Genomic DNA, 14,151 nt, shown 5'->3' on the forward strand with positions numbered 1-14,151 from the left:
GGCAATGGTGGCATCTTCTACTCGGCCACACTCTTCATCTACACATCGATGCCATGAGCCTCCACAAGGTACTGCCGGTTGTGTACAAGGTGCTCAAGCCCATGTGCATCCCTGTCATCGTCTACTGTCTGAGGAAAAGGAGGTGCACAAAGCCCAGCGGAAAACCTGCCACTAGCCTTGATCTATGTCTGGGGATCTGAGTCTTCACCTTCTGGTAATCATCACTTTGTATCTCAAATACTCATGTCATTCTACCCAATAGACAATGAGTTGCACTAATCCATAACAAAATGCGGTAACTCTGCAACAACAACAACAACAACAACAAGGCATGCCTTGTTGAATGGTGGGTTGTGTGTTCCAAAATCCCCAGAGAGGAAAAGAGATTCCCATGCCCCCTGTCCAGGTAGGACAAGAGATGCAGGTCCAGCAGCAACTCCGACACAGGAAAGAATCCACACACAGTTAGGAAGGAATAGCAGACCAGAAAACTAACTGCATGTTGTTCACCAACAAGTCAGTCACTCTACCATGTGAAACCACAAGCCAAGATGTCAGCTGCCCCTCCAGGCCTCCAAAGAAGCCTTTATTTGGGAAAAACAAAGCCCATCCCCAAGGGGAGGAGTAAAAGCCAGATGAGGAGGCAATGGGGAAACTTATCTTTTTAACAGGAAAACCAAAGGAACCAATTGAGAGACAGCTAGTTAGATGGCAATATGAGGACTAATCCAAAGGCCTCTACCAACAATGTCTGAAAAGGCCAGACCTCCAGAAGAAATTTAATAAATGATGGATCATCTCATCAAAATATTTTAATTTTAGGGGCTGGAGTGGTGGTGCAAGTGGTAGGGCATTTGCTTAGCTCGCGCTAACCTAGGACAGACTGCGGTTTGATCCCCTGGCATTCCATATGATCCCCCAAGCCTGGAGCTATTTCTGAGCTCATAGCCAGGAGAAACCCCTGAGCATCACTTGGTGTGGCCCAGAAAGCCAAAAAAAAATTTTTTTTTTCATTTTACTATAAATCAGGACATGGAAATTGGGTAGAGGCCGGAGTGGTAGCACAGTGGTAGGGCATTTGCCTTGATGAGTCTGACCCAGGACAGATGAGGGTTCGATCCCTGGCATCCCATATGGTCCCCCGAGCCAGGAATGATTTGTGAGCGCAGAACCAGAAATAACCCCTGAGTGCCGTTGGGTGTGGCCCTCCCCCCTCCAAAAAAAGAAGAAAATTGGGTTCGAGAAATAGTACATTGCAGAAGGAGATTCTCCTTCATGTACTTAACCTGGATTCACTTGCTGGCATCACATTATCTTCCCCTGTGCTCTGCCAGGCAAGATCCCTGTGTGTAGAGCCAGGTTAAATCCAGAGTACCTCTGGGTGTGGCCCCAAAACAAAAATAAATTTAGGAAATAAACTATAAATGGAGACTTAGCAATCATAAGACTTTATTCCAGAAGATTCACACACTTATTAGTTTACATGGTCCTTCTAATAAAGATAATGTCCAAAGATATTTTATTGTTTCTTTTTTGTTTTGGGGGGGGCTACACCTAGTGGTGCTCAGGGGTTACTCTTGACTGTGCTCAGAAATTACTCTGGCAGGCTCAGAGGACCATATGGGATGCTTGAGATGGAACCCGGGTCAGCTGTGTGCCGAGCCAGCTGTGTGCAAGGTAAATGCCCTTCCTACTGTGGTATTGTTCCAGCCCCTTTATTGTATTTTTGAATGTAATAAAAAATGTCAGGGACTGGAGATACAATATAGTGGGCAGGTTTGTTTTTGCTTATGTTTTTGGGCCACATCTGGTGATTCTCAGGGTTACTCTTGGCTCTATGCTCATAAATTACTCCTGGATGTGCTCAGAGGACCATATGGGATGCTGGAAGTTGAATTCAGACCAGCAGCATGCAAGGCAAACACAACCCCACTATGCTTTGGCTCTGACCCCCGGGCTTTTGCCTGGCATGCATCCAACCTGGGTTTTATCCCTGGCTCACCATATGCTCTCATCTACTGAGCCCAGCAGGAGTGATTCCTGGTTGCAGAACCAGGAGTGAGCTAGGGTCAGCAAGGTGAGATCCAAAAAACTATGTGCAAAATCTTTTTGGTTAAAGGATTGATTAGACAATACATTTACACTTTGATATAGTGAGAGATGGAAAAGAAATCTATAGATTTGTTTTGTTGTTGTTGTTGTTGTTGTTGTTTGAGAATCTATATATTTGTATCTGATATCTAAGACATAGAGATTGGCCCCGATGCATGTTTAATAAAATATCAAGTCACGGGGCCGAAGAGATAGCACGGAGGTAGAGCGTTTGCCTTTCATGCAGAAGGTCGGTGGTTCAAATCCCAGCATCCTATATGGTCCCCTGAGCCTGCCAGGAGTGATTTCTGAGCATAGAGCCAGAAGGAACCCCTGAGCGCTGCCAGGTGTGAGCCAAAAACAAAACAAAACAAAACAAAAAAAATCAAGCCACTACATTAACCAGGTTTTGAGTTTTTAGTTAATTGTAATTTTTCCTCTCATTCCAAAAAGACCAGAATCTGCAGGAGACCCCAGACCTTCCCATCTCGTCCACCTGGACTGACCACTCTGATGTTTCCCTCCATCAGCTCCATCCCAGGCCCACCTGCCAGCACTCTCTCTGCAGGAGAGGGAAGCACATTTGCACTTACCCTGAGACTAAGGAGCCACTCAGGAAACCTTGGGGAGAAATCTGAAGTGTGGGTGACCCTGAACTTCCTGGCCCCGCCTTTCCCTTGGCCTCTGCCACTGCATACTTGCCCACACCCTCATCTTTCAGTTCATGAAGCCAGGGCAGTCTCTAGGGTCCCCAGCACCCATTTAACCCTCCTTCCTCCTCTCACTGCCAATATCGTCCACTGGGCAGCTCAGAACACTGAGCGCAGAGCCAGGACCTATTGGAGTGATGCTACATTGAGAACGGGGAGTGGCTGCTTCCAGCCTGCAAGGGACTGAGACTTCCTGAGCTCAGACCCAAGCACACTCTCCTCCCGCCGCAAGGCTAAATCGCCTCCTCACAGTTACCTCCCGATGCCAGCAGTCCTCAAGCAGCTCACCTGAGGTGAAGACCAGAAATGAGCAAGAGCGAGAGAAACTGTCTTCACTAGAACACCTGAGGCAACCAGGTATGGGTCTCAATGCCCCTGAACCCCGAGCACATCCAAACCCTCTCTCTTAGTGACCGGCACATTGGACATTCATTCTCTGGCATGTAGAGCAGAGAGCAATCTTGAGCTGTTATTATGGTGCAGAGTCGTCCTGTCACATGGGTCTTTCTAAGTCAGAGCCCTTGTCTTAGTGTCATGGGGTCTGTGTTTTTTGTTTGTTTGTTTGTTTTGTTTTGTTTTGTTTTTGGATTTGGGGTCACACCCAGCAGCACTCAAGGGTTACTCCTGGTTCTATGCTCAGAAATGGCTCCTGGCAGGCTCGGGGGACCATATGGGATGCCGGGATTCGAACCAACAACCTTCTGCACGTGAGGCAAACACCGGACCTCCATGCTATCTCTTCGGCCCCTGGGGTCTGTGTTTTAAAGCAGGTCTTATAGGCAGGAAGTCACTGCTGTGGGGAATAGACTGAGGGACAAACACTTGCCACTACATTACTACATTTCAGTCAACACGGACCACAGACATGCACTTGTGTCTTTCCTACCTCTAGAAACTCTCAGGCTCATGGAGGCTAAGACCCAGCTCACTTAAGGACAGGCCCCATCCCTGTAATGCCATATTTGCACCAAGTCAGCACTTGTGAGATGGAGGAAAACGAGCGGCCATTGAAAACATCCACTAGCCCCTATCAGTCTGTTTCTTTCTCCTTCCCTCCATCTCTTCCTTCCTTCCCTTTTTACCTTCCTTCCTTCCTTCCTCCCTCTCTCCCTCTCTTCTTCCCTTCCTTCTTTCCTTTCTCATTTTTATTTTTTGGGTAGCCAAACGCAGCAGTGCTCAGGGCATATTACTCCTGGCTCTGCACTCAAAAAATTACTCAGGGGCCTGTATGAAATGCTGAGGATCAAACCCGAGTAGACCAAATGCCCTCTCCTCTATCCTATCAGTCAGCACGCTCCTCCCAATCTGTTTTCTAACAAGAGAAACTTTGAATTCCAGCCCAGTCACAGGGACTCCAAGTGTTCTGAGTCAAGCTTTCACTCTCTCCCAGAGCCATGGGATGCCCTATTGCGACCCATGTCACAGAGATGAGATCAGATTAAGTGGCATGTTGAAGGCAACACACATATACATATCCCATTTCCTCCAGGAAGCAGGAAGACAGTCACACTTACCATCACTTTTCCTTGAACCTGGCACTGTGATCGACAGACAAGTCTGGATGCCAATGTCTTAGAGATTCAAAGGCTCATGCATGCTTGAGGTCTGGAGTTTAGGAGTCCCAATTTTATTCCTTTGTTGGGTTTGCTTGGTTGGGTTGGCTTTTGCATAGATGTTCCATGGAGAGTAGGAGTGCAAGAGATGTCTGTCCTTCTTTAGGAAGGGTAACTTATAAAGGCTTCTTGAAAAACACAAGTACATGTGGAAGGAAGAGTAACAAAGTTCGGGGGCAGAAGGGAGGGAGTTGAATGCATGCGATATGCAATGTTGCATGAGACATGGAGGGGAATCAGCTCTTGTTTGAGGGGCAGAGAGAGCACCTAGGACCATCCCAGGGGCACCACACTCGGTGACTCTCAGTGACTAGATTAGGTGCTGGAGCAATAGTACAGTGGATAAGGCATTCAGCTTGAGCACGGTGATCCTGGTTCAACACCCAGAAACTCAGCTGCTTTCCTGAGCACTGCCAGCAGTAATCCCTAAGCATCTTTGGGAGTCTCCCAAATTCATTAGATTTTGTGTCCCTATTAGCAGTCTCCTCTGTGAACTTTAGTGCCCTCCAACATATCATAAGAATGTGTCTGTGTGTGTCAGTGATAATACAGGAATTACTCTGGAAGCTGCTTAGGAAACTATATGAAAGGCTGGGATCAAACCAGCGTGGGTCACATGCAAGGCAAATGCCCTCCCTGCTACACAATCACTCTGGCTCTAAGTGCCTAGTATCTTAATACATTAAGACTCATGGTTGTTGCATCATTCTGTGTCTTATAGAAAACAAAAGGTCAACAACCATTATTTGCCTTGTTATAGATGGACAGGCCCTTCAAGATGGCCAACATGACCCGGGTGCAGGAGTTCCTCCTGCTGGGCCTGTCCACAAGCCCAGACCTAAGGAACATCCTGTTCGTGGTCTTCCTGGCGCTCTACCTGCTGACGCTCCTGGAGAATGTGCTCATCGTCTACCTGGTCTGCAGCCACAGCGAGCTCCACAGGCCCATGTACTTCTTCCTGGGCAACCTCAGCTGCCTGGAGATGAGCTACGTGTCTGTCATCGTGCCCAGCCTGCTCGTGGGGCTGTGGACGGGCCCCTACCGCGTCCCCTTTACCTCCTGCATGACCCAGCTCTTCTTCTTCATCGTCCTCATCTGCACCGAGTGCTCCCTGCTGGCCTCCATGGCCTATGACCGCTACGTGGCCATCTGCCGGCCCCTGCACTACCCTCTGCTCTTGCGGCCCCGAGTCTGTCTGGGTCTGGCCCTGGGCTCATGGCTGAGCGGCCTGTTGGTGTCGGTCGCCAAGACCTCGTGCATCGCCACCTTGTCCTACTGCGGCCCCAATGTCCTCAACCACTTCTTCTGTGACGTGTCCCCCCTGCTCAACCTGTCCTGCACCCATGTGGCCCTCACGGAGCTGGTGGACTTCATCTCAGCCATTGTCATCTTCTGTGGAACCCTGTCTGTTGCCCTGGGGTCGTATGCGGCCATCGGCAGGACAGTGCTTCGAATGCCATCAGTAGCCGCCCGGCGCAAGGCCTTCTCCACCTGTGCATCCCACCTGGTCGTGGTGGGCATCTTCTACTCCGCAGCTCTCTTCATTTACTGCCGCCCCAGCCGCATAGAAGCGGCAGACCTCAACAAGGTGCTGTCGGTCATCTACACTGTGCTCACACCCATGTGCAACCCAGTCATCTACTGCCTGAGGAACAAAGAGGTGCACACGGCCCTGAAGAAAACCCTGCTCTGGCCCTGATCCATGTCTGGGGACCTGCTTCTCCACCTCCTGGTGACCATCTCTGCGTAACCCAAGCACCTGAATTATATGAAAACAAAAGGAATTCATAATAGACTGTGAGTTGCACTAAGCCATAACCAAATGTGAAAGCCCTGCATGTATGGAAAGGCTGATCCTCCCAGAGAAGGTCAATAAATGATGGATCATTTCATAATAACATGTTCACTTTATTAATAAATTAAGACATGGAGGCTTAGCAACCAGACTGTTTTAGTGCAGAAGACTTACAGGTCTTTTCTCATTATATTGACACATCCCTATTACTCTAAACAAATAATAGATACATGAATACTTATTGCAATTTGTTTGTAATCAAAAATCTCAGAAAAAAGATGTATATGTCTGTTCAAGGGCATTGATTAAATATATAATTGCATCATATGCTAAATAGTGGGGGATTTTTTAAATATATAGATTTGTATGTTCACATCTATGAAATAATCATTTGTCCAAAATATGTTTAATGTTGAATAAAAATCAGGTTAACACTTTAACAACATTTTTGGTTTTGCTAACTTTACATAGAATTTCATATGTTTAAAAATATTTCAGGGCCCGGAGAGATAGCACAGCGGTGTTTGCCTTGCAAGCAGCCGATCCAGGACCAAAGGTGATTGGTTCGAATCATATGTCCCATATGGTCCCCTGTGCCTGCCAGGAGCTATTTCTGAGCAGACAGCCAGGAGTAACCCCTGAGCACTGCCGGGTGTGGCCCAAAAACCAAAAAAAAAAAAAAATTTTTTTTTCAGGTAGGGCCAGAGCCGTAGTGCAAGTGGTAGGGCGTTTGCCTTGCACATGACTGACCCAGGACGGACAGACTTCAGTTCATTCCCTGGCTTCCTATATGGTCCCCCAAGCCAGAAGCGATTTCTGAGTAACCCCTGAGCATCACCGGATGTGGCCCCAAAACCAAATTGGGGCCTGGAGCAATAGCACAGCAGGGAGGTCATCCAACCCAGATATTCAATCTGGACATCTCATATGGTTCCCCGAACCTGTCAGGAGTAATTTCTGTGCACAGAGCCAAAAATAACCCAAGTGCCACTGGGTATGCCCCAAAACAAAGAAAACAAACAAACAAAAATTGTAAGTCTATCTACCTCTCCTATTCACTTAGAATATTACTGTATTTGTTTGGTTCTTCCTCCTTGTCCCACATTCTCTCTAGGGAAGATCAGGCACTTTCTCACTTGCCTTCTCAAGACTCACTTGCCACTGTCACTCTGTCTCACAAAGTCCCCTGCACCCAGACAGAGATCGCTCAAGAACTGCCATTGACAGGCTTGCTGGAGTCACGATGAGTCACCAGGTGTCACTCCAGTCAGGTGGGCCTTCTCCTTTTGCTCTTTGCACCAGACCCCACTGTAGTGACTGGCACTCTGTCCACTCCCAGGTCCCATGGCCCTGGTGCATCCTGCCCAAGTGGCCCGTCAGGACTATGTGTCCCTGACAGTACCAACAGGATAGAACCCAGCTTCCTGGGAGAGATTTCTTTTTTTTTAATTACCTTTATTTAAACACCGTGATTACAAATATAATTGTAGTTGTATGATTACAGTCATGTAAAGAACACCCCCCTTCACCAGTGCAGGATTCCCACCACCAATTTCCCAGATCTACCTACTCCTTATATGAAGCAACAACTCAGTGAATCCCATGTTTTTGTAATGACTAAGTATTCTGTATACATCAGTCATTTCTTCTGAGCAAAAGTGCACAATTGAGGGAAATAATGGATGTGTGTGTGTGTAATTCTGCCCTACTGCACATCTAAGCAGTGACATAATTTCACACCAGTGAGTTCAGAAAGCCAATGGACGTGAAGGGTATAAAACTAGCATTCTTAGGAAGGGAGATAGTTAGGGATTCCTAGTACTACATATTCCCTTGAGTACCAGTGGGTAAACTGAGGCACTATCACCATAGAATCTAAGTAGCACCACATCCTCTGGGCCCTGCATTGAACCACTGGTCCAGTTGGCTGAAAATTACCTATACATAGTGGGAGTCCTAGACCTCCTGAACCCCACTTGTGAGGCACAGAAAGATGAGATGAAATGATGAGATGTTGAGGTGAGATGAGGAGAGGACATGATGAGGAAACATGGGATGATGAGATGAGATGATGAGATGGGAGATGAGATGGGGTGACCCAAGGTAAGATAAGGTGAGGTAAGATAGGGTGAGACCAGTGGAGGTTAGATAGAATGAGCTGACGTGAGGTGAGATTGTATTCAAGGCAATTTTACCCTATGATCATTGGTTCATATGTAAGGAGCTCTGTGTTTCTGTTGGTCAGTCCATCCCACTTTATCCTATAGATTCATTCTTCAGCCCAGGAAAAGACAAGGACTTAGAAGAACTTAGAAGAACAAGCAAACCCAGAAAGCTGTTAGATAGCCTGAGTAAAGAATGATGGCATTGTGGGTTCCCAGGGACCTGAGTCCCTCAGTCACCTGCCTCCACAGCACATCCCTTTCCCACCTCTTTGGCATCGGGCATCCCTTAGGGTCCAGGATTGAGCACTCTGAAGTTAAAGAGGAAACACTGGGGCACGGGGCCAGAGTTGGAGGGAGCCCCTTGAGATTGGAAGGAAGGTGGGTGTGGGTGAGAGTCTACACTGCCTGGCACCGCAGTAGAGCCCAGGCAGAGCTGTCATCTCTCTCAGTTTCTGATGCGCCAGAGTCACATCTGTGCTCTGGGAATAGTCTTGGAGCAGGAAATTCCTCCTCCGCTCTGCGTCACCACGGTCACATTTGGCACCAACACAGGCATCTGGGAGAGGAACCCACAGGACACGAGAGATAACTGGAGCAGCATCGCCTCTGCCCCACCTCCCCCTATGCACCTGGACCCTCGAGGCTGACCAGGCCCGGCCCTGGCAGGTCCAACTCTGGGGCTTAAGGGCCCCTCCTGCTGCTGGCTGTGAGCACTGGATTGGGGGTGAGGAGCGGAAGCAGATCACAGCTACTGCTGAGCCCAGAAGCCACAGCTGAGCCTCGCTGGGTGCTGGACAGAAGCGGGGTCTGTGGCTCCCACGATCACTGCTGCCTGGGAATTTGGGCAGGTGTCACTTTGGCTAGAAGGTGGGAAAGCGCAACATCTGGGTTTGGGGATGGGGAACAGAAAGGACCCCAGAGCTTTGGGGGAGTTTGGGGTTGAGTTTCCATGGGGAACAAAGAAAGGAGAGGGAGAATGATCAGAGATCAATGGAGGACGTTGGGAGATCTAGGAGGGAGGACAGTGGGAGATTGTAGTGGGAGGACCGAGGGAGATGTGGAGCCCAGGTCTCCTCCATGTGAGTGACCATGGGGAGTTCATAAAATCCAGGTGCCAGGTGGTCCTGGCCCAGGAGAGTCAGAGCTGGGGCCGAAGGGGAGCTGGAGAGTAAGTCCCAGCCCTGGTATGTGGCACAGTGTGATGTGGGGTGCACAGGGCCTGGGGCATGGGAAAGACAGGCCAGGGACCCTTTGTGATTGGGTGGGAAGGCTCGAGGGTTTGGCCTGGAACCTCTGGTCTCTGTGGACATGGACTAGATGGAAACTGCTTTGCTCCTGCTGGGGGGAGGGAGGGAAGGAGAGAGAGAGAGAGACAGAGAGAGAGAGAGACAGAGAGAGAGAGACAGAGAGACAGAGACAGAGAGACAGAGACAGAGAGACAGAGACAGAGAGACAGAGACAGAGAGACAGAGACAGAGAAAGACAGAGACAGAGAAAGACAGAGACAGAGAGAGACAGAGACAGAGAGAGACAGAGAGAGAGAGACAGAGACAGAGAGAGAATGGAGTGGGAGGAGACAGACAGACAGACAGACAAGCCTGTTGAGCCAGGCAGGCAACAGACAGGGGTGATGGACAGTATCCTGGCCTCTCGCCCCTCTAAGTCCCACAGAGCTGGATTCTACTGGACTTAAAACAATCCACCTTGGGGGAGTCCAGAGCGTCACATCTCTTAAACCCTCTGCCAGCACCCCACTCGGGAAGAGGCTAGGGACACTATGTGGGTTCACCTGAGTTGGGCCCCCATCGTTTCCGACACTGAGGGGGACGCAAGGCCTTGTGGGAGGCGGAGCCCGGAGGGGAAGGGGCCTGGCCAGCCGCAAGAGAATCCGCTTCGGATCCTAGATTCCTTCCTAGTTGATTCCGGCCGTGATTCTCAGCAGCATCGGCCCTGGGTTCCTGCGCACTGTTGTCCCCCACGTCCCCAGCCAAGCCCCAGAGTCTGCCTCCCTCCCAACCCCGCTGCCTCCATTCTCTCTCTTCGGCAAACTGTTCTGGTTTGGAGGGCTCATTCCTGGCTCAGTGCTCTGTGATCATTCCAGGCTGTGCTTGGGGTACAACATACAAGATACAACATACAACATACAAATGCCTTCCTCCTGTACCATCTTCCTTCCAGCCCCAGAAAACTGTGTTTTAAAAATTGTTCTAGTTAGGTCACATGTTTACAATAGTGTTAATGCTATGGCTTTGATTTTCACTTGCATTTCATTAATGAGCTTTTGAAGTTCAGTTACATGAAATGGACCTTTTCGGTTTGATTGTTTGTTTGTTTGTGCCACTCCTGGCAGTGCTCAGAGCTTACTCCTGGCTCCTGTACTCAGGAATCAATCCTAACAGTGCTCTGAGCCAAAGATCAAACCCGGGTCGGCTGCATGCAAGGAAACTGCCTTTCCCACTGTGCTACCAGGCTAGCCTCCTCAAAAGGACTTTTTATGTGTATTGTGTGGATTTTAACACACATAGAAACTACTTTGATCGATAGTTTTGTTTTTTTTTTTTTTTGGTTTTTGGGCCACACCCGGCATTGCTCAGGGGTTACTCCTGGCTGTCTGCTCAGAAATACCTCCTGGCAGGCACGGGGGACCATATGGGACACCGGGATTCGAACCAGCCACCTTTGGTCCTGGGTCGGCTGCTTGCAAGGCAAACACCGCTGTGCTATCTCTCCGGGCCCTGATCGATAGTTTTATCAAGAATTAACAGGAGAGGGGCCGGAGAGATAGCATGGAGGTAAGGCGTTTGCCTTTCATGCAGGAGGTCATCGGTTCGAATCCCGGCGCCCCATATGGTCCCCTGTGCCTGCCAGGAGCAATTTCTGAGCCTGGAGCCAGGAATAACCCCTGAGCACTGCCAGGTGTGACCCAAAAACCAAAAAAAAAAAAAAAAAAAGAATTAACAGGAGAGATGAAGCCATCTATCTATCAGAAAATAGAAAAAAATATCATTTGGTATCCAGGCCCAGACCCTGAAGGCTCCCCCTAAGTCCTTCTCCTTAGGAGGAAATCTTTTGTTCGTTTGTTTTGGGCCACACCTGGTGGTGCTCAGGCATTACTTCTGCTCTTCGGGGTCATTCCTGGCAATGCTGCGAGGAGCATATGGGATGCTGAGGATCGAACCCAAGTCAGCCGCATGCAAGGCAAACACCCTATCCAAAATCTTATCTCTCTGGCCCTTTAGGAGGAAATCTTGAAGTGTGTTGGGGATGGAGGTAAAATTGTTCCCTTTTTTCTTTTGTTTTGTTATTGTTTGGGGGCCACACCTGGTGATGGTCAAGGCTTATTCCAGGCTCTGCACTCAGGCATCAGTCCTGGCAGGGCTCAGACCTCGAACCCTGACAAATAGTGTAAGACAAACACACCCCCCCCTACTGAATGCTCCACCTATTTTTATTTGCTCTAAAACTATGTTTCCCTAAGCAGTAGAATTTTTAAACCCTTTTGCAGCTTGTTTTCACATCAATGAAATCATAATTTTTTGCAAATTTTCAAAATATTCATCTTTCCTTCCTTCCTTTTTTTTCTTTCTTTCTTTCTTTCTTTCTTTCTTTCTTTCTTTCTTTCTTTCTTTCTTTCTTTCTTTCTTTCTTTCTTTCTTTCTTTCTTTCTTCTTTCTTTTCTTTCTTTCTTTCTTCCCTTCCTTTCTTCCCTCCTTCCTTCCTTCCTTCCTTCCTTCCTTCCTTCCTTCCTTTTCCTTTTCCTTCCTTCCTTTCCTTCTCTTTTCTCCATTTTTTTTTCTTACAATCACCTAAAGTTTCTAGATAACGCCAGGCTATTTTCTGGACCATTCCAGCCAGTTTAGACCCCACAGTGGTGTATGGACAATTTCCTTGTTAGATAATACTCAGATGTGTGTGTGTGTGTGTGTGTGTGTGTGTGTGTGTGTGTGTGTGTGTGTGTGTGTGAGATTCTCAGAGTGCGAAATGTGTCTAATTCTGGTTTGAATGTTCATTACCTTCATTCTTGGAGATGAATAGATGCTCATGTTTTGAACCTATGATTATTTTGATTACTTTCTTATATGATCCCATTCATTTCTTTGATTAACTTCCCTATTTTACATATTAATTCACCCATGTCTTGTGTACTTTGAGGACTACAAATATATATGTATATATATATACATATATATTTGTAGTGAGAGGCCATAGCAATAGCACAGTGAGTTGGATTGTCTTGTATATGGCAGACCTGGGTACGATCCCCAGCATCCCATGCGGTCCCCCAAGTCTACCAGAAGAGATTCCTGAGCACAGAGCCAGGAGTCAGCCTTGAGCACCATGGGGTATGGTGCAAAACCTCCCAAAATTATAGTGTATTCTTTGGATCTCTCGCTTCATGTACATCAACCCTGCATGCTAACTCCGTGTTGGTTCTGAGTTAATCTGAGGTGGCTTCCCCCACCCCACATCCATCAAGTCCTGTCAGGCCCCACATCCCCGTTTCAGTCTGCACAGTGGTTTATTTGAGCTGTCACAGGTGATGGGGAGATGCTCCAAGGACTGAACATGCAGGGAGACCCAGCTTTGTCTGGCACCATGTGATTCCCAGGTATCCCCAAGCGTCACCATAGAGCATTGAGCTGGGATTAGCCTCTGAATCTGCTATGTGACCCCCAAACTCACCCTAATGCAAGCAGGTCCTGGGTCCAGGCTGTTTCTGGATTTGGGGGAGGGGCCACACCCAGCAGTGCTCAGGGTTTACTCCTGACTCTGTGCTCGGGCATCACTCCTAGCAGTGCTCGGTGGATGCCAGGAATTGAGCCCGGGCCAGCCATATGCAAGGCAAATGGCTTCCTCACTGACCTATCGCTCTGGCCCCTATGCTAGCCTTTTTATTTTGGGGGGGGGCTTGGAGGACCATATGAGATGCTGGGAGATCGAATCATGGTCCATCCTGGGTCAGCGCATGCAAGGCAAATGCCCTACCACTACACCACCACTCCAGGCCCCTATGCTAACTTTTATTTCATGTAGAGTCCAGTCCTGAGACGTGGTTTCCCGGGTTTTGCTCACAGAGGAGAGCAGGCGTGTCCCTGACTCACCCTCACAGCCACACCATCAAATCTCTCTCGTTCACCGGCTGCTTCACCCTTCCCCTCTTTCCTCTTCACAGCCTCTGGGAGCAGCTGCTTCTTTCTCGTGGATCAGAAATAACTGCCTACAGAGGCATTGCCCTGCCCCAGAGTGGCCCAGACAGCCCGGCCGGGACTGTCCCCTCAGCTCAGCTGTGTCTGCATGGGCTGGCCCTGCTCTCCCTGCTACAGCTCTGGGCCAAATCAGACACTGCCACAGATAGGCCTGTTCCTGGTCACACTTTCAACAGGTGACCCCTCAGCATAGGGTATGTGCATCTCAGCTCCTGGAAACCCAGCCTGAGCCCCAGTACAATGAGAAGAGAGGAACCTGCTTCTAGAAACCTGTCCTCTGAGTGAACTGTACTGGTGAACCCAGTACCAGAGACAGAGAAATCAAGTGATTTGTCTCTTGTGTGCTGGAGTCAGGCTGAGGTGCTCAGGGGTTACTCCTGGCTCTGCATTCAGGGATCACTCCAATAGGGTTCCAGAGATCAAATCCAAACTGGTTGTATACAAGGCAAGTACCTTCTACCTGTGTTCTCTGTCTGATCCCAAACTCATTAGCTCCCATGGCTGTGGGTAGAAGCAGGACCAAGAGTGGCCAGTATTTCCCTGGAAGGGGACGCCCTGGCAGATAACCCG

General features: G+C 48.7%; 1 protein-coding gene across 1 annotated transcript; it reads left to right on the forward strand.

The window, feature by feature from the left end:
- Positions 1 to 5,174: 5,174 nt before the first annotated feature.
- Positions 5,175 to 6,113, forward strand: LOC126028024 (olfactory receptor 5-like). The gene has a single exon (XM_049787066.1). It carries the CDS (start codon positions 5,175 to 5,177, stop codon positions 6,111 to 6,113), a length of 939 nt encoding a protein of 312 aa, XP_049643023.1.
- Positions 6,114 to 14,151: the final 8,038 nt, after the last annotated feature.

Source organism: Suncus etruscus, chromosome 14 (genome assembly GCF_024139225.1).
Source record: "Suncus etruscus isolate mSunEtr1 chromosome 14, mSunEtr1.pri.cur, whole genome shotgun sequence".
In the NCBI taxonomy this organism is placed as follows: Eukaryota; Metazoa; Chordata; class Mammalia; order Eulipotyphla; family Soricidae; genus Suncus; species Suncus etruscus.